The sequence below is a fragment of the Haliotis asinina genome, chromosome 6, assembly GCF_037392515.1.
Source record: "Haliotis asinina isolate JCU_RB_2024 chromosome 6, JCU_Hal_asi_v2, whole genome shotgun sequence".
NCBI lineage: Eukaryota > Metazoa > Mollusca > Gastropoda > Lepetellida > Haliotidae > Haliotis > Haliotis asinina.
Window position 1 is genome coordinate 24,281,210 of NC_090285.1, and position 22,187 is coordinate 24,303,396.

Consider the following 22,187-nt stretch of genomic DNA (forward strand, 5'->3'; position numbering starts at 1 on the left):
ACGTGGAACGTTAGAGGGACTGGCGATTTCTTGGGATATGGTGTCAGGACTGCATGCCATTAATGCTCACCAACTCGAAGTCCTGTGGGCACATCTCCAGAAATATATTGTTTAGTAATTAAGGAAGTCAAGGTTCGTTACAAGCGAAGATACGGAATAATCATGGCGACTGTGCCTTGACTATTTTAACTCGCTCTGATATTGATTGACTATCGCTTAAAGCCGCGTAAAACTCACTCACCTGATCATATCATGTTCTTAATTTACAGAAGATGAATTCGAGGCTAGCGCTACAAGGTTAATAATCAGATGACTTATCCCACCTGGTACCCATTTTCTGATGAGGGAGAAAGGTTTTGAACAAACTCACTTGCCTAAGGTGAGAGCACACGTATCACATGTGTTCCGTTGAGGGGCAGGACTAAAGGCCTAGAAACTCTGAGGAGTCAAGCTGCCAAACACGGTCACCCATCTCTCCGTGCCTATTTATTTGTGAGCTGACCTTTCGGCACAGGCTCTTAATATCTTCATATTCAGTAGTAGAGGTCATTTCTGATCAGCGCTAGAGCCAGGCATTTCGAAAACCGTGTAATTTGACCTGATCCATTGTCTAATTACGTTTGTTGAAAAATTGTGGAAACATTTCGATGAAAAAATATGCTTGTGGTTGTGTGGACACAATGGGCAGAAACAAGTTCAGTGGAATAAACGACACTAGCACTTACCATAATTCTCAGCCCTTAAATGCACAGAGCATATAAACTGAAATTTTATAGTTTTGTACTGCACACACACAAAAAAAAATAAAATACACATGCAATGATTGTCAGAAGAATCTGTTTTAAGATTCTTTACATGAAGTTTCATTTGGGGGAAATTACGCATTATTCACCGCATTATTCTGGGAGCTTCAAAGATTTTACAAATAATGCAAATAATGCAAAAAGGCAAACCCTTGTGGTTTTCTTTGTATGTGAATGAGTGAATGATCAGAACATATAACCCTTTGGAGGTTATATAGTGAAACTCAAAATCACAACTTGTTAGCTAACTCACACTGAAATGAAACCTCCAATCAGACATATGTTGAAGTTTACAGCTGTGGTAATACTCATGAGAAGTCGTATGATCCCAACAGACAAAGAATGACAGTGGGGATTTTCTGGATATCGAACTAACCCTGCTCCAGCTCTTCCACTGTGCCACCCATACCGTCCTGAACGTGGACGGCTGAAGTTACATGTATCAGTTCGTCAAATTCTCATTTCCTATGTACTGGTATGTCTAAATAGTCAATTAAAATAGTGCATACAATACTGATCACACATGCTGTGTGGAAATGCAGCCATAGGAAGCTAGCGAGATGGTAGACATATACGTAGGACGATCTGGTCCTATTAAATATTCATTTAAGAGCCATTACAACGGACATCAAATGACGGATGAAAACCTACAAGGCGGGATGCAGCCGAGACATACCTTTGTGTAGGTCTACATGTTCACCAAGCTTTCTAAAAACGGAGTCTGCAACAAAATCGTAAAGAAAAGTGACTTAAAATGACTAAATTATTTTAAGTGTAATGACGTCTAGTCTGTACATTTTAGTCAGGTTGTTCAAACAGAAAACATACAAACGAAAGTGATAATTTTGGGAAAGACTGGATGGCAGACAAAATGTCATTGCATAACATTAATATGGTATTTCCGGCTGCAGATTATACGTAAACAAAATCCGACTGAAAATTATGTATTAGGGAACAGGTGCGAGTTTCAGATGCAAGAAATAGCACATTTAGCATCCATCATATGCTTATGATAAGACTGAGTGATTTTTGTTGAGACATCTGGTTAACAGACACAGTTGGAAGAGTTACACTGAGCGCTACGTGAGAGGTTTCCACTGTTTTTTCCTGGTTAGGTATCTCCACCTGGCGTGCAGGCCTTTCTTACAAGTGATTAACAAGTAAATGTGTAAATATGCCTGTTTTGATCAATATCTTTGCCCTTTCTATGCGAAAGGCCTGTTTTTGATAATTTCTCTGAAGGTGTAGTCAGCTTCACTTCAAAGTGATTTAAGAGCACTCACTCACAAACTTTTGGAAGGATAGATTAATTAAGGGAGCAAAGCTTTCAGAAGTAAAGATGAATTAATTAGTTGAGCGAGGAGGGCAAGACGTAAAGCTCAGAATGTGGAACACAACTCACAGAGGAAGATGGTTGGAGGTACTGAGAGACATTTAAGGATAATGGGGGAGGGTTGGGATAGGGGGCGTTTAGGAGGTTTAATGTATGTATGTATGTATGTATGTATGTATGTATGTATGTATGTATGTATGTGTGTGTGTGTGTATGTATGTATGCATGCATGCATGCATATATGCATGTATGCACGCACGCACGCATAGGTATATAGGTATCACAGACGTGTTTTACGTCTCTGAATTCCAGTATGATCAGACAGTGTATCAAACAATGAACACACATTGTACCTGCTTTGGCAATCGAACATTACTAATGTAAACCTGTCGCACCCTCATGAACCATTCCAATTACTCTCTGTAGAACTAGTAAACCTCTTCAACGGCAAAAACATCATACACTAAAATACGATTTCAGCGCTTAGCGACTGAAATCATTAGTGACGGCGTGATGGGATCATTTGTCCTCATGAATACCAAAGATGCTCTTATATCTACCCATCACATTGCATTGGCTCAAGGTAATATACCTTTGAGTTAAATTGGATTTACAAATGCCATACATCAATAACGGTATTCATCGCCATTCAACCTTCAGTTTTTGGTATTTTTAAATCTGACCTTCTGCCTAAAGATGATGTTTTGCATTGAAACCAAATTCAAATAGATCAAACTCAGCTGGTGTAATCATTATTTAGAAAACAATTTTACATTTCCTCGAAGAATTTGAATTTGTTTCTTAAAAGGTTAAAGTAAGTATAAACGTCTTGAGAAAATGAGAACCTGAAATAAAACCCATACGTTGACAAAAATGACACACATGTCGAGAATCCTGGAATAAATGTTGCTCTGATGTTTCCTTCCTGTAGCTGTACCAGTGATAGATTCGTAAAATACATGTAGCTTGACGGTGCATGCCATTTATATGTCCTACATTTAAACCACAGACGAACACACAAGACCCCATGCACGGCGCGTATATCTTCTTACCAACTACAAAGATACGAATGAATCTGACCGAAAGTGAATTATGGGTAATTCCATGTGTATTTAATCACTGAAAGAATCTCACTTGCGGCTTTTAACACGTCTTAACCACAAATGACTTGCTTCAAAGGCAACATATACACCTATGATCACCAACAGAAAATACAGTGTGGGGCATTGAATGGAAGTCAACATCTTAAACAGTAAGTAGAGTAAGATCAAAGTTGCATTCCGTAAGCCACACACTTAGTTGTGCCGTATGTACATAGTCCCTCCGAAGTAATTTGGAAAGCCTTTGAGTATAGTCCAGAAGTATCAATAGTATGGTTGGAAATCTTTCCAGTGCCCTATCACCTTCCCAGTCGTATAAAAGGAGCGATATGAGACTCTGACATCAGGCAGAAGTTCTCCAGTGACTGGTGTTTCTTTCACATCCTTGCTGAATGGTCGAAAGTCCAGTCAACAGACAGCTCTAAGCTAACAAGCCTTAGTTATTATGGAAATAATAATTTCCAGATTGATTGCTTGCTCATAGAAGTATTTAAGCCTGGGGAGATTGTGTTAGGTAGACAACCGATACTGAAAAACAATAACCGTTTTGTTTATGATCGACGAGTCCAAGAAAATCGTCTGGAAGAATGCCAGAGAAATTTGATTATTGTAACATCTCGCGGGGAGGTCTGCGAGCAATCCACTCAACGCTTTCTAGGGAGAAAATTTCCTCCAATTTGATCCTTTGAAGATGTTAAGCGTATTCTAGCTAGTTTTGCAGAAACAGCATTTCTATTCCAAAGACCAAAGTATGCTATCAGTCATTATGGTAACGATCACCCGAAACCTTAATGCCTTTGAAATTAATAGTTTTATGGAATAAACTTTGCTTGATGTCATATCAGTTCTTGTAGTTATATGGAAACCCCCGTATTAGGCTGCAGGGTTTTCCGCATTATATGAGTCGTGATTGTAATCACTGAAATATTTTTTAAAAATGCAAAAGACGAGTGACTTGATTTGAAAGCCCAGTTCTGGTATTTTATTGCGTGGTATGAAATGAAAATCATGTCACACGTAATCTCCATTTCTACCAGAAATACAGTGTTGTATTGATAGTATGTAACATCAGATCTGTCATCTCTATTTCTTGGATGCCTGTTCCCTTTGCACGAACGCCTGAAGTCTTCTCCAGTGAATACATTGGAATTCAGAAAGAGATTATTATATGTGTTTACGTTTTCCATACTCGTTCAAAGTAACTTTTGTTAGTTGTGTAAGTTTGCCTTTTGGCTGTAATGCTACCTTGCTCAAACGCTTGTGTACACAAAGACGTTCAGAACATGGTCTAATGGAACAAATTGTCCAGTTTTATTAGAAGTGTGATTCCAAAGACAACATTGTTGCATGCGTTTTCCTGTTAAAGATCTGTATATTTATGAAGACTTTCGATCTTGAATATCCATGCGTGCGATATAACTGATACAGTGAATCGGGTGTTGTGTGTATGTGGAGTTGAGAATTGAGGTTGGAGATTACACTTCGACCATACATCATGGTGGTGTTCATGGTTCCTATATCTAGGAGTATATAGTAATATGATAATTACAAAAGAAAAGAATTTCCATTGTTAATTACTCTGGGCATCATATACCAACAATAGCAATAAGAATAATGACGAGAATAACGAAGTATTCACTATGTGAAGGATGTATTCACCATCTCAACCTTTACGTGTATCGGTATTCTTGAGCACCTGATGATGCATTTTACTTATGGACACTAATGCCATGTGTATCATGGATAAAGGAAGGTATCATATGGAGTAAATTGCTTTTGTTCATTTGTATCATATACAGCACCCGGTGTCACTCTTCCTCATGACATGTTTCTATACTCAGAATGTAATACAGATACCTGGTGTCAGTGTTCCCTCTTTCAACTTACACACAGACATATAAACATGAAGATCTACAAAGGCTATGTCATTTTAGGATATTGAAAAGGGCATTGCATGTCTTATAAGTAACAATGACTATTTAACTGCGAACACGCAAAGACCCGCCAGTCACTATAGCCTATTTCAGGGCGTACAATCACATGCTCTACATAACAGTAGAACCATACAGCTGTAGAGTCTAAAGGTGTCATATATTCAAGATTTAAGTATCGTCCACTTGAATAAATATATTTCAAACTCGACATGGTTAAGTTGGAGATATTACATGAATGTGTTGGTACCGTTTGATTCATCAGATTCTCATGGTTCTTGATCATATGACAAGATGTCTTGTGTGCAGACATGATGAGATGCAGTCTGTATTGGTAGGGAAGGCCGTTGTAATGCCCGAACATATGTAAATTGAGCACCATAATGATTCTTGATTAAAATCCATTTAAGACTGGTCAAATTACGATTGGTTTTGAAAGATGATACCTTCATCACCGACCCAGTGAAAACAAAATACTTCATACCCATATTTGTCCATACTTTATAAGCATTGTATACGTTTTTGGAATAGGCGTTCGTGTTTTCGAAGAAAAATTTAACAAGTGTTTAGGCATGATTTGGGAGTGAAGATATCACTTGTATAATAAACCATACAGGCAAAACAAATGTCGCTTCTCGAAACCGTCGCTCCTCGGAAATCATCACAGTTCTGATCGACATGACAGAATTTTTATAATTTTAAAATTGCACCCTCCACTTACATCATAAATAGTAATGGTCAGTACGAAGTACAACTTTTTGTGTAAAGGACATGGCATGTGTAAACATTGTAAATAGGCCCATGAAAAATGCTCCATCCACTTACAGCGAGACTTGCATCATAAACACTAAACGTCAGTACAAACTATTACATTGGTGTAAAGGACCGAGCATGTGTTAACATAATGAATGGTCCGTAGCAGTGGTGACACCAGGTGTTCGCGAAAAGAGTAAGCATGCCCTGCCCTAACGGTATCACCTGTCATTCGCTCAATTCCCCCGAAAAGTATGTGAACGTTTACAGCCTGACAGCACAGTAGTACTTCTGCGATGCAACTGCGTGCTGAAGACAAACCTAAAAATCAAGTGATCGATGGACCAGACATTTATTATTAATACTGAATTCCGACAGCTGTGTGGAAGTGTTGCTAACAAATATAGAAAAACGTCATGGAAATAGTTATAATTTAAACAGAATTTGGGTTTTGACAAAACAAGGCCAAGTATGCTGCTCCTAGAGTGGAGTGGGTTCGAATCTTAGATGAGATTCATCACTAAACGTACTGGAAGGTGTGCTTTACCGAGAGCGTTTGCTTCCAAAATATTACCGGTGTTACAGTTGATGTCAGTATTAATGGTCTAACACCGCTTTGTTACAGATTCCATTTATACTAACCATGATGGAGAAAGCTGCAAGTCTTACAGTACTTGGACGTATATCTCTTGACAAACCTACAAACATAAAGACCATGAACTGCAACCAAAAACCATAGGCTCCTGGCGTGTACAACAGGTGCAACTCTGCAGAGCGGTTCCTCTCTCTCTCTCTCTCTCTCTCACACACACACACACGCGCGCGCGGAGAAAGAGATAGCGAGAGACAGAGAGAGAGAAAGGAAAAGAAAAGAAAAATTCTTTGGCTATGTGCACCAATGGCAGTATGCAATGAAGTGTTCCGTGCAATAAAACCAATCATTGTCCATAATTTCTTCTCAGTCTGCCAAGACTGAAATTTGGGCTGTTTTAACACTTCATAAAGAATAGCTGGAAGAGGGTCAGAAATATTTTATAAATCTTTCAAAAGTCTCCCTACACTGATTTTACAGGAGGTGCACCAAATTTGGCAAAGAAAATGAAACCCCATGCAAGCGGGAACAGCATTATGTGTATCGCTTGAAAGCTTTGACTATAATTCAGTTGTATGCTGTAAAGAACAAGAAGGTCCTGTAGGAAATAGAAGATCATAAGCGTGAATCATTCACCCATGAAAGCTTAAATTTCCCTTGTACCATAAACATCTGATGGTCTGGGGAAACATATGGTCGTGTGACAACGTGCAGTCCCTGCGTAGCTTAATTCTTGTACTGCGGAGTTGCGTTTGATGCTCTTTGTTCGGAGTCAACAACGGTACGCACAGACGTTACACATAGAATTGATGTTTCAATTATTAATATATGTGCGTTGTGTGGTGTCACAGTTTCTTTTCAAACGCCATACTTCGGTGACTGGTATGAAAGAGATTTTCAAGGGATGATTGTTCTTACTGTAAATTCCTCTCCGGTTCAAAATTTGTCCAAAGGCACCATATGCTGACATGTTTGTGTGCAGCCCCAGAGACATGTACTGTATACCAAACACTCGATTACACCATGAATACACGGACGAACGTGAAGGGATTAATGTCCTAGGATTCTTCCACAAGGGACTAAATTGTTATGAGCAGTGAAGGATAGCCAAAAGCTGTCTGTACGTTCTGATACAGGTGGTGGGAGACTAGCATTGTATTATGGTGCAATGGATGTGTCGCGAGGTTTGCTAATAGGGGGAGATGTGAAAACGTGTTGAAATCACATCCGTAATTACAAAGATGCCACAGTGAAATTGTCATTTTAACCCTGGAGATTTGTATCCCAGACAACGCTGGAATTTACATCAGTGCGTAAGAAATGTATCTGTGCTCCAAAGTTTGTCTTGGCCATTCGTTTGTGTGTAAGACGCCAGTTTTGTCTGAAGCATTTCTATGTTGTCTATTTTGCTGTAGAATGTTTCTGTTCAATAAAAACATAATAAGCAAGGATGACTGAAAAGGTTTTAGCCTAGCCATGATTGGACTGCACTGACGGTGTTGATTTTGGTTATTTTTCAACATCATGCTCTCAGAGGTCCACAACTCATCCCAACGATGTTGGAATGTCAATTTCCATCTTGGCCCAGTTGCGCAAATCTGTCTTAATAGTCAGGTGATCGTACCCCAGATAATTTATCAAATTTGGACATGGACATTTATGTGTGAGATAAGACAAACCTAATTTTAACAAAGATGTTCAGTCATATGTATTATCCTCCTTAGTACTCGAACTCTTGAATGCCTCTCAAAGAAGCTTATATAGAAAGGTGCCTGAATATCGGTTGTGCAACTGGAAGGCCTCATGCACTGATTAAGTGGAAACTAAGAGAAACAAGAAAAATGGAAACACATGTATCTTCTTAATTTCTTCCGACAGCCAGAGGATGTAATACCATCAAGTAAGAACCACTGAACAACTTCGTATGCGATATCAGACTCTTTGTTCCATTGTGACCTTCGCCGATGCTGATAGGAAGTATAGTAATATTAAGATTTTTAGAGTTGTGTCAAATTTCCCTGTCTATTTGTGAGACGCAACTAATTGACCATTCGTATGCATGTCTGGGTGCTAATATCAAAAGAGCATTGCAACGCAAGCCTATAAATTTTCACTTTTTGTGACTGCAGACAATTCCAAATCTCAGCTAGAAATATGCAGATTTGATGAAACTGCAAAAAAACTAACTTGATGCAATTATCTTATATCGCCAATAAGAACGCCATTTTAAGACGAAGTGTCACTGAAATAGAACGGACGTTCTTCGGTTGAGGATCTACTACCATAGAACGATCTCCAAATATGTTTTAACAACTTAAACGTCTTTATTAACAGCATTGACAAAAAGCAACGTTGGCAAATGCACCAATGATTTCAGCGGGCCCGAATTGTCCACATATTACTTTAATTATCGATGGTTCACTTTATAATAAATCAATCATAATTGATCATTTTGTGATCTAATAACTATAACCAGACCGTTACCAGGGCAATTTGTTCACATCAAATATAACCGAAACAGTAGGATACTACGCGGTGTACTTTAAATCACGACATCTACCGGAGGAATGTTCTCATCGTCGTTTCCGTTTCAACCCGTGTCCAATATCATCGTTCTAAGTGATCAATTGAAAAAATATATCCCAGTGGTTCCGAGAGTTGTCTTTTTTTTCCCACAACTGATATAACTGCTTTCAAAGTTGTCATTTCTCAATTACTGAAACGTCGGGACTTTCATATAGGAAGCTCCACAACGATATCGAACATATGTTATGCGTGGCTTAAATGCTTGAAATCCTTCAAGTACTTCTATTGATTTCCTATGTTTTGTTGCGTGACTTAGAAACCAACTTATACAGAAAATGATTCACGCGACATTCTCAGCTGGCTAGGTACGATTTCAAAGTCATTAGTCAATTTTCCCGTCCTTTCAGTATGGGGCTATGTCAGAACGCTATGATTGCACAGTCTTTGTATCCTTTTTCTGACTAGACGCAGGCTAAACAGACCTGAGTGTCATTTGTGATTGAGCGGTCATGGTTGTGATGCATCTCCAGGCCAAAATGTCATTAAAGTAAATTTCACAATACCACCGTAACGAATACGTGAATTAGTATCTATGTGCTTATGTTGCCGAATAAAGGTTTTTCGAAACGATATGTTTTGATTAGCCAAATTACGATGATGCCTTTATGCCGAGTCCTCTAAAACCAATAGTCAGTGCCATATCTCAGGTGTTATGAGCAAATTAAAGTATCTATCACCAGAGACCATCTATGTTATCTGATATCATTCAGTCTTAATGCATTTGCACGAATGCCTTCAAACTCAACTAGATTTCCGTCTCAGTAGACCTTGAAAGCCCACACTGACACCAGTTCATCTATATACTTACGTATTGGCATAAGCGACGTAAAATCAGTTTCATTCAAACTCACTCACTCACTCACTCACTCTTCACTTCAGGCTAACCAAACAAAATAACAAATGTCAACCAACTATAGCATGATCAATATAGCTGTGACACCATACCCATTTACACTTGCTAAAAACCCGATCACAAGTCTTACGTACTGCTGAATGACACGAACTTCCATTGAGTGGAAATCTACACAAGACATTGATAGTTTTAGTTGTGTCTAATATACAAACGATACCATTTTATGTCATTCTAGTAGAACGCAGGGGCTTCATCACATCATCTCATAATAGATGATACGAAAATGAGTAAAACGATGCGGAGATTCAACTGAAAGCATCCTCAAATGGCTTTGGAGCGCTTCAAATCTTGTGACTGGAAACTCGATTACATTGTTTATATCAAACATGGAATGTACCATATATATAAATTACAGCAAGCAATATTTAGCAGTGCTTACCTAGATATCACCGCGTCACTGAGTGGGCATGATCATTTGTGATATAGATCACTTTTGTGATCCTTTTTTGTACTGTTCTATATGTGGAGCTAATAAGTCGGTGCGCTTAAGCTGCATTAGATGCCTCCTCAATCAACGAAAGCCATCCATTAATTTTGTTTCCTGAAAGAACAATGATCGTAATTGACATGCTATTTGAGTTCCTGCCATCATGTTATGGCTGTAAGGATGAGTCTGTTTTGAATACTTGCAACATAGATGCACATAGATATAGGTAAGCTAAACAAAGCATTCATCACGGAGTGTGAGATGTCCCTGAGGTCACAGTGACCCAGCTTAAATCCTTCTTGCATGAGCTTCCAGATGGAATAATGATTGACAGACTTAAACCCTGCAGGGGGGATGTTATGTGTCTAAATACACAAAGTATGACTATATGGTCTCCAAATTACCCTCTTTGTGTTTATTTGGAAATGAAAAAAGTTTTGGAAAGTATATGAAGGCCACCAAAAGGATTGCAAAGAACGTTTTGTTTGTGCAAACACAGAGGAATTATTTAGGTATCATGTTTTCGCTAATGAATCATACATTATCGTAGTATAGTTCTTCTTGATCTTGTTTTTCTGGATGCAAGTAAGATTCGTATAATTCTCGGTCATAAAATGGCAAGTGATTCTATCAGCACCCGTATCTATATATAAACAAATGATTTCATCAGGTGCATAAGCAGTAAAACTATAAAAGATGGCGTCTCTCTCACACACACGCACACACACACATAACACACACAACACACACAACACACACAACACACACACAATAAACACACACACGCATATACATAAAAAGGTGAGTCCAGATATGAGGGCTGGTCAAAAAGTTCTAAGCATACATAGCTTCTAGACTGGTGACACCAACTAATCTTAGGAGTGTTGTTGGACAGTGTTCTTCATCAGCATTTCCAGTTATTTTACTGAAATAGATCAACTAGTTCGAAAGTAACAGTTCCTTGAAGCACATATCTGCTTGAACGTGATAGATGGAACAACGTGCTGTTATAAAGCTTTTGACAGTGGAAGGCATTCACCATCAGAAGTGCATGCACGTATGTTGAAGGTGTATGGGGATGGTTGTCTTTCATACTCCACAGTTAAGAGATGGGCTGTTTTATTCAAACCTGGTAGGACAAGTCTGGATGATGACCCACTGTGTGGACAGCCCTCTAAAGCCATCAACGAAGAAACAGTAGAAGCTGTGTAGAAATGTATACTTGCATACAAAAGTGTGACTATTGCCGAAGTTGAAGGAGAAAAGGGCCTAAGCCATGGATCCATTAAAACTATTATCCATGATCATTTGGGCATGAACAAAGTATCTGCGCGATGGTCCCAAAGTTTCGCACTGTTGATTTGAAGAAAAAGAGAAGTGATGTTTCAAAGGAAGATTTTGAATTAATGGAGCATGATTTTGAAACTTTTAAAAGTAGATTCGTAACGGGATGAAACTCAGTTCTGCTGTAAACAAGTATTTAACAGGACTTCCAGAAGAATTCTATGCACATGGAATCGAGAAACTGAAACACCGATATGAGAAGTGCATTGCAATCAAAGGTGATTATGTGGAAAAATAAAATATTAAAATGTGACCACATCGTTTGTTTTCATATTCCTTTTTGCCGACACAAGGCATTTTGCACAAGGCATTTTGCCGTTCAATGGCTCTTCAGGACACCTGTGCAGAAATACCTATGTATACACAGTACATATATAGGAAGAAATGTCTGACACAGTTACACACGGATCTTCTCCAACATGTTTCACTTTTATCTTCTAGGCAATGTGATTACAGTTAAACAGATTATTTAATGACGTCGCAGGACAGCTGTATACCAATGTGGTGATGCAGCGTTGCCATGACGTCATGTCATGTATACATGATATATACAGATAACCGAGGAACAAAAACTACATGTCTATAACCACTTTATCAAGCAATGCCTTCATTCTACTGATGTCTTCATGTCAAGTAGTCCCCAAGTCTTTGACATTGTTGACATCGACGTCAGACAGCATGCACTAACTCACGTACAAGGTATTTTGTGTACAAATTGTGTGCAAAGTATATGACATCTTGTCTGGATTTTGATCCTGATTATCCGACATCACTCACCCGTGAAGATACGTGTTAGAACTGGTCTTCAGAAACCCATGCTTGTCGTAAGAGGCAACTAACGGGATAGGGTGGCCAGGCTGTCATGTCATTGTATCCAGATTGTGAAGATCGATGTTCATTGTGTTGATTGTCTGGTTCAGACTCGATTATTTACAAACCTCCACCGTTGGAATATTGCTGAGTGCGGCATAAAACAACAAACAATCAAAACAAATAAATCTACTATGAGTACGTTACTATCATTACAATGATTTTACTTTAACAAGTAATATGACGTTTGTGCATACTGTTGTCGTCTTGCTGACTTGATGCTGATGAACATCTGGTGCCAAACAGAAAGCTCCACACTGTATTGATTTTAAATTTGACATTAGTGGATAATTGTGATCTACTTGTAGGTGTCCCTTGAGATCATATCACAACAAGGCTCGCTACAGATGGGCGTAAATCTCATCAAGTAGCTTGACATTTGTATTGATAAAGCTTTTGTGCCATCTGATACTCGCAGTAGCCATGTATGCCTGCTGCTGCAATTGGCTATGCAGTGGAACCATCTTCCAGTGACTACATGCATTTTATTTCATATATCGATTTTAGACTCAGATGCTAAGCTCATTAGGCACAAGTATTAAAAACCCACTTGATACCAAAGTCGATACAGTTGTGACATTTTCAAAGTTCATGACTTCAATGACATAATTGAAATATCAAATTTGCTTCTTGTGAAATAATATGAGATCAAACAGAATGTATTCAGAAACATCAAATCTTAAATTATGAATCTTAGTAAACACTATGTTCCGATACTATTTCGACTCTTATTTAGAGGAAAATCTGATTACTTGTTGAAGTTTTTATTCCAAATATTTAATATCATATATTTTGTTGTAAAACTCGTGCTCAGACTGGAATAATCCCCAAATATCAGATAAATGTAAGGATATTTTCTGTCAGTATCTCACGTTAGAGAAATAAATCTACGTTAATGTTCTTAAGTGCATTCCATAAGCACAAATATCGCTAGCAACTCAATAATGGAGGGATAATATACTCTTAACTTGCCTTTCTGACATTTTCGGGAGGCAATAAATATGCATGAGAATTTGTCCTTGCATGTGCAGGAACATTTATCTTTTACCGGGCACCTATACTCAGGTGAATACGTTCAAATATCAACCGTGTTGCAAACCAAAGACAAGTGATGGTTAACAGTGTGTAAACGTACTATATTTTATTGACTGAATGAAATGCAAAGCGTAATTCCTGCCTTCTGTTGTAGAGCGAATTATCAAGTAAGCCTGGCTTTAAAGCCACGTTTCCTTGTGTCTAAATGGTTACTATTTTCAAGGTTACCTTGCCCTATTCTAAATATACAAACAGGTCTATATATACCCAAATTAGTCGGATTACAGTCATAAATCACACCTTTCTTAACGCATTTCGTTACTCCCTTGACTACGGTTAGAGAGTCAAAACCATATGAAGGAGACAGTGCATCTAAGCAAGCACTTAACTGTCAATTCCGAGCGTCACCTTGTCGATAGCAACTGATAGCATTTCCATATGTAACTTGATTTAAGAGACGGAGTTTTATATCATTTTACGTAGATTTGGCTCTCTATGTGGTGTAATCGATACGAAAGCGGTTGTAAACTAATTTAACCCTCGTCAGGTCTCTAACTTAGGGAAAATTTGGTCTCACTTTTTACATCTTTCCTTCTTTCACTTGGTACTGGAAGAATGTGCACTTGCGTTTCTCCGTATTGAGTCTGAACCCTAATTTACATGCTGTCTGTTTGATATCTGGTGGAGGTGAGATATCAGACTGCGCTGGAAGTTGCTGGTGCCTTGAATATAGGTTACCTTGTGTGGTATGACCGATATGATGGTGATGAGAAGTTGCTGTCTACTGGTTTGAAGGAATGCTATAGGATCGTCATTGTATACAATTTATTCATCCATTTCGAAACTCTTCAGCAGAATTGTTAATTACATAAAACGTCCTGGTTTCTGCATTACTGGATACTAGACGATGATGCTTACTCCAAGGACGTTGAGTCGTCACTCAAGTAAAACAGGGCACGCTTACTGACTGAAGCACGTATATTGTAAGAATATGGGCCCTGATTCTCAAACACAAAATGCAAATATGGTTTTGAAGTATCCGTGTTGTTGCATATCTATCGACATGTAGTTATCTTATTTGATCGATTCCTTTAACATTTTGTTTATTAACGGTTGAATTGTCCAATTTGTATTGATCCACTCTTGACTACATAGAAAGTTATCATTCACCAACAACAGATATGTATTTATCTCACACATTGGTCATACAATAACATGTATATGTACTGTAAAGACAATGTTTCGTTTTAACGTGTACTGATACATAACTCTGTACATATCTACATGTAAACAATACGTTAAAGCATCCTCTATCGTGTCCTCATGAAAGAAAAAATACGAAATGTGAAAGGGATTGTAAACACTAATGAAAGAGACTTCCAAAACCCATGGACAAATATATTTATCGCGTCACACAATAATAAACGAACATTATCCACAAGAAGCACATTAACATTACAAGCACCTCCATAACAATTAATTAAACGCTGAATAAAAGCGTTGGAGATGGTGTTATAGCCGACTCAATATCCCCTTGTCTAGACTCAGATCCTGTAAGAGAGACAACGGTCTACAAGACAGTTTAGCTTAAATTGGGCCTAAATTGGGGCTGTATTGCCAGTATACTAAATGTCATAATGATAGAGCTGGCGTCTATCAGGACACTTTTGAGATGAACGGTTTAGAAGGCCTCGCCTAATTAGATCTATTGCAAAGTTAGGCCAATGTTCGTGGCAGTGCAGTGAAATCCAATTTTGACGATGTGACATTAAGAGACAGAAATAATTGTGTTAGTTGGGATATTACTTCTAACGTTTAATAAACTTCTTCATAAAACATGTAATTTGAACTTTTGAATAACAGTTTAGTAAAATTGTGAGTTTGATTACCCACACTTGTCTCATATAACGTATCAATATAAGGATATATCCAGTTTACACCTGCGTCATCCTCCAGCACGGTCGGACTAATGACACATGAATCGTTGTACTCGTTGGCTGAATACGTTATACATCACCGCTCAGAACAAATATGTACGTATTAGTTTTTATATGAATGGATAAATTTGCCCGGAATAGATATAGGTGCAGAGTTACATGAATATTTCATAAATATGCTCTGTTGCAGCAGACCTATCAATCTATGATACCAAGGCCGAATGATATAGAATATATATGCCTGTACCAGGTGTTGGGATACACCATTCATTTGCATATTGGAGCATGTGTACATGTTACACCAAGTGTAGGATGACACATGCGTGTTTGGAACACAATACACTGATAAACAGTCATCTATTCCTCGGGTCACCGCACTGGTACTAATTGGATCTTTGTCACCTTGATCTGCCTTTCCACAAATATTTGTTAAGATTCTGTGTTTCGTATCACCGTTTGGCATTGGCATATAATGAACATCAGATGATAGCGTGCCGGCTACAGCAACCGCGAGCCTCAGCGTTCGCTCTCCTCCACTCATCGAGCGTGGTGTTCCTCCCCATCTCTCCGCTCTTGTTAAACCTTCGATAAGTTAAGGTAGCGAGCTTGTTCTGCTAGACCCCCGCCAGTTGTAGCGTGACTGACGATAGACTCAGGGTCTGTGAGCGCGTCAATGTCTCATCTGATGGCTCTCTATTGATAACCACAGTCCGACCAATTACATACACCATCCTCTGACCGTTGGACTACTAGCATCTCGTCGCATCGCCTGCATGGGATCTGTTTGGCAATAACCTGCTCGACAGTTCCATCTACATCTCGCCGTGTCGTACCTTAACTCAAAACTCATCTGTTTGTGTTCCTTACGTATGTGATAATTGTTGAACACTGGACTGCATCCAACTTGGCCGATCAATGGACTCGCCCGTTTACCCATGTGCCCACTGCCGTGTTGAAGGATGCTGGCTTTGACGATCTTAAGCTTGTGGGACTTCTGTACTGTACAGCCAGATTCACCTCAGAAATCAATTAAATATCATTTTATTGTTTCTCTAGGTTCAGCAATGACAAGAGGGTAGTATCCGTCGACGACCATCAACAGAGTTGGAGTGGACTAGGGCCCGTGTTTATTATGGAGAACGTCTGAGTCTACGATCCGTTCTCTTCTACTGATATGGGAGAACTAGAAAGAAATACTACGGATAAAAAGTGGGAAAATTTACTTGTGCGGACTGCTACTACATTGTGTGTGTTTCTCCTTCTATGTGGCTTCAGCGACTTCGTGTTAGCCATCGAGGTCCAGCGTTCAGTGGGTGATTAACATGACCCATCGACACAGAAGAAGACTTACTACGTATTTTCTATTGGGGCTGTCATTGCTACAGTGTGTTCGTTGTCTACCACAAGAAATCAAAATAGGTAAGTCATACACTGGTGAAATCGGAGGCGGTCCTTTCATGCGAGTGTGTTGCATCCAATAAAGTATAAATGAAGATGTGTATGAATAATTGTGGCATGGTACATAGTATTATTAATTGTTTGATGAACAATCAATAACATACATGCATCTTTAATAGAAACCTATGCAATTAATTAAATGTATGTACGGTGTTGCTAACATAACGGCAATGCTCAAATGAACACAAATAGAATTGGTATCTGTAATATCGGCGATGGGCCTCCATACATCAAGCTATCGGTACACATGAAGTAGTTACATTTATTCATTACAGTCTATTTTGACGAGACTTCTAGTCCAGCTCTATTGTGTTTATGTGCAGCTTACAAATCGCAGGTCAGGGAGATGTCATGGGGATTTCCATATCGAGACTCATGCTCAAATTTGTGGCACAAATGCTATTATTATGAAGCTAGACCTTTTAAAGCTCCACTTGTGCTGCCGTGTCATGAGCCAGAGCATTACAGGGGATCCGAAATACCACAGACGGAAACACATAATTGTCTTTTCCGATGTTTCATAACATTATTCTATTGGTTCATAGTGTCATAATGTGACTGTGTTATCAGTCGCTGATCTGGTATGGAGCCCCATCTCTCAATTATATCACGAGAAGTACTCACTAGCAGTTTGGGATAGCGGATAACAGGCTTTAGAACTCTCAGATGTATTCAACACTTCCAAATAGTTTTGGTTTTGATTTTTGTACAAATGATTGACTCATAAATAGTTTCGAACTCTTGTAATTCATGAATGTTTTATTTATACCAGTTTTATGTATTTTATGTATGTCATGTAATGATATTCATAACAATTTTGTCACTTGTGTGCATGTATAATGAATGTTCTGGTTCACGTTTATTTACGAAAAGAAGGTGTTAAGAATTAATAACAGCCTCAAGCAATGTGCTTTCACAGTAATTTAATTACATGCATATCCAATGTTTGTTGTCTCACTGCAGCACTGCGAGTACGCATCTTATGAGTGAGTCACATACATTATTATTCGATCACACATACGTCATTGTAGTACCACACGACTGTATTCTGAATTAGTTTTAATGTATCAACGTCGACTGATGTTGAAATATATGGCGAAAGTGTAGACTCTGATGAACGAAAACGATAAAAATAATATTATTCCTTGACTGAGAAATCTTTTAGGAAACTCTGCCTGTTTTTGAGTTTAAAGCTATCGGTTTTCTAAAGAAACATGGCAAAGGTGCAAAGGTGATATGTGACTTTCCAGATGCGTGGGGATGCAACGGGTTTATCCTACGAGGCTCTAACAGTGCATGGTGTATTGGCCGAACAAATGCTCGAATGCTTTTCCTGAAAATAATGGATCTGTATGAAAAACTAATGAAATATTGATTGTTCCAATCAGAAGGAATTGAAAATGACGGGGTAGAGAGGAAACGTGTGAATGTCAATGTTATAGACCATGCAGGCGAGGACTGGTTGAGAGGGGTCAAGCTGTGGCTTCTCTTAAAGTATTATGTAGTCATGAAGACTGAGATTATTTCACGGCGCTCTTACATGCATGACGATTGTTATGCATATGACTGTGAGAGGGGAAGTATGCATAATGCATAGCCATATCCCCAAAATGTATGCTTCCTTTCATCGTTATGCCGAACCTAATGAAACATAAACAGATAACATAGAAGGATTTCGTTTTATGGCGATAGATAACAAGACTTTTACGATGTGACTTGTATTCCTCATCATTTGAGTTTCAATATGTGTGTAACTTAATTGAAGTCTGTTTTATGGTGCTGAAACTTGATAACGTATTGCATGATGTTGAAATGATGTATTGCGATATGACGGCAGATTGTCATTACGTGATTCATAACAAGGGCCATTACGTAGCCCAATTGTTCCCTGGTCGCGCCGCAACCCACGGTTCGATCCCGCACAATGGTGCAATATGTGTAACCATTTCCCTTGTTCCCTGAGGCATAATTGTTGGATTATTTCTAGAAGCAGCGTAAAACCACACTCACTCACTCATTCTTTTATTTTTTTTACAATAAAGACTGCCCTCCTTCAATCACATTCTGAACATGGAACTAAAGGATGAAGTTCCCTGAAGTATCTTATTATAGCATCATGCCATCTGCACATAACTAAGTCGGTAATACTATAACACTATAAAGACATGTAACATATTTTAGATTGAAATTATCAATGGTATTATGTTATGTATAGCCACTTAATAATCAGTTTCTGTAACTGAATATGGGAACTTCGCCCATTAATTTGAGAAAGATAGTATCATCAAGCTACATTTTTCAATAACATTAACCATATGAAAGTACGAAAGAAAGCAGTCAGCTTGATTGTTATCAATAGGATCAGAAAGCTGGTATTTGTGTATATTGGTAACACATAAATACGATCAGTTAGCAAGATAATTACACAAAGGTGATATGTTTAGTTAAATATTGAATAAATGAGGGTAACATGTGTTGGTATTGCTAATGTCATGCATTAAATTATGGCATGAGGGTCACATGTGTTGAATATTTGGTAATACACATTAAACATGTCATCATTGTAACATGTGCTTGTATTGATAACATTATATGTTAAATAATGTCATGAGGGTAACATATGTTTGTACTGGCATCAATGTATATTAAATAAAGGCACAGGGGCGACGTATGTTTGTATTGGTAACATTATGTTTTAAATGATTTCCCGAGAAAATATTTGTATTGATACCAATGTGTATTAAACAATGTCATAAGGGTAACATTATTGGTAACATTATGCATTATATGATGTGAAGAGTACGACCTCTTAGTCAAAATATGACACGGAAATTAGGAATAAATTGAATTATTTAAAGAAATAATGTCTCAATGGTTACGTTTACTTGAATTGGTAACATTTCTAATGATGTACACATGATAAAGTCATTGGTTTAGCTATGACATGACACAAAATGTATCGATAGTGTTACACATTAATCAAATTCTGAAATAGTGTTACAAGGGTAAAATGTGTTTACGTTGTTAACAAACTAATTAACGGGAAACCTAAATTATTTTGAAATAATGTTATGAGGGTAACATTTGTTTGCACTGGTAACACTCTAATGCGATCACCTTAGCCAACATATGGCACAGGATCTTACAAAAAAATCCTTTTGTTTATAAAAGTGTCATGAGGGTAACATGTGTTTTCACTGGTAACACTCTAGTGCACCAGCATAGATGATACATGACACGTGATCTTACAAATGAACTTATTTATAAAATATTGATATGAGGGTAACATTTATTATACTAGTAACAATGTAATGCGATCGCCATAACCAGCACATGGCACAGGGTCTTACAAGTTCAAATTAGTTACTTTTGAAATAGTGTCACGAGGTTAACATTATCAACTTCTAAAGTAGTGTTACAAGGGTAAAATATATTTACGTGGGCAACAAACTAATTACTTGGAAACAAACGTAAATTATTTTTGAAATAGTGTTATGAGGGTAACATTTCTTTACATTGGTAAGACTCAGCTATCAGCTATCAGTTATCACCTTAGCCAACACATGGCACAGGATCTTACAAATAAACTAACTACATGTATTTATATTATAGTGTCACGAGGGTTTGTTTACAATGGTAACAATTTAGTGCACCAGCTTAGCTGACACGTGGCACATGATCTTGCAAATAGGCTAATTACTTTTGAAACAGTGTCATGATGATAACATCCGTTCACATGGTAACACGTTAATAGGATCAGCTTAGTCAACACATGACACATGAGCTTACAAAGAAACTAATCATTTATAAAATAGTGTTATGAGGGTAACATTTGTTTACAGTGGTAACACTCTAATGAGATCACCTTAGCTAACACATGGCATAGGATCTTACAAATAAGCTAAATAGTTTTGAAATAGTGTCATGAGGGTAACATTTGTTTACACTGGTAACACTCTAATGCGATCAGTTTAGCCAAATAATGACACAATGCCAGTTCTGTTGTTCGACAATGCCCATTAGGAATGCTGTAATGGCATGTGTTATAATAGGCCGGGATTACAGCGGCCTGATCGATCAACCCAAACAGCGTGTAATATACCCCAAAGCAAAGTTTGGGGAAGACACAAGTGCTGAGTTTTTGAATAACTCATATTTGTCTTAAGTTGAATATTGCTGATTGAATGTTTAAAGCAGCCATCTGTTTTTCGTCAGCTAACTGTAGTCGATCTGGACTTCGCAGGGGGTCGCAGTGGCGCTGAAACCAGTTGATTCATCCTGGGGCCTAAACGCAATTGGGCGATAAATCTTCAAAATCCTGCGATCGATGTCTATTCATCACCTCCGAGACTAAAGTCATTCGCATCCCCCAGCTCTTTGCATATTTGCTTGCTCAAAATATATGAGACTTGATTTCCTCCACGAATGCTTACATAAAATGAGTATGTTGTGTATTCTACATGCTGACAACTGGCCGTTAGCGCTAATTTTACGTCTTCTCTTCTAATTACGGAAACTCAAACATAGAATTTAAAATACGATTTTAACAATGTCCTTGTTGAATAAAATAGCGTTTTTATGGATTGAATCAATATTACTGACAAAACATCATGTATTATTGCTAAAAAGCAATATAAAATTGCGAATCTACATTTGTCTGGAAACGTAGTGAAAAAAAGTTCCCCGTAGGCTTAAAAGCTTTGAACGCAGGCCTTTCTTGAACCTTAGGCCCCGTCCATTTCACTACCACAGCTGCGTTTAAAGGTGCTGAAAGCCCATGTGTATCGTAACCCACGCACAAAACACACAGACCAATATCAGGCTCAAATGGAGCATTATAATTACAATCTTCTGCGTATTATTTACAGGCGTTAATTGAAGGAAATGGGAATTCACACATGATGTATCGATTCTTAGATTTATTATGATAACATATTTGGTTTTGTTTTAGGTTTACTTCTATGCAAGTTTATACAATGTGTATATAGATGTAACAGGACATAACAATCAGTCTTTCTCTGTCGTTCTCTGTCCATCCCCCTCTAACAGACATATAATATATATGTGTATGTTCTCTGTGTGTCTCTGTGTGTCTAAACGTTTAT

At 38.0% G+C, this 22,187-nt stretch overlaps 1 protein-coding gene across 3 annotated transcripts in view; it reads left to right on the plus strand.

The window, feature by feature from the left end:
- The first annotated feature begins 297 nt into the window (after positions 1-297).
- Positions 298-22,187, plus strand: part of LOC137287183 (glutamate receptor ionotropic, kainate 2-like) — a 131,769-nt gene continuing 109,879 nt past the window's right edge. For 2 of the 3 annotated variants that reach the window (XM_067819356.1, XM_067819358.1), the window contains exon 1: positions 16,306-17,043. In XM_067819356.1, the coding sequence (XP_067675457.1) occupies positions 16,947-17,043 (97 nt within the window). In that variant the 5' untranslated portion in view covers positions 16,306-16,946. Of the gene's footprint in view, positions 380-16,305; positions 17,044-22,187 lie in introns of those variants that run through there. The other variant, XM_067819357.1, reaches the window with a different exon arrangement.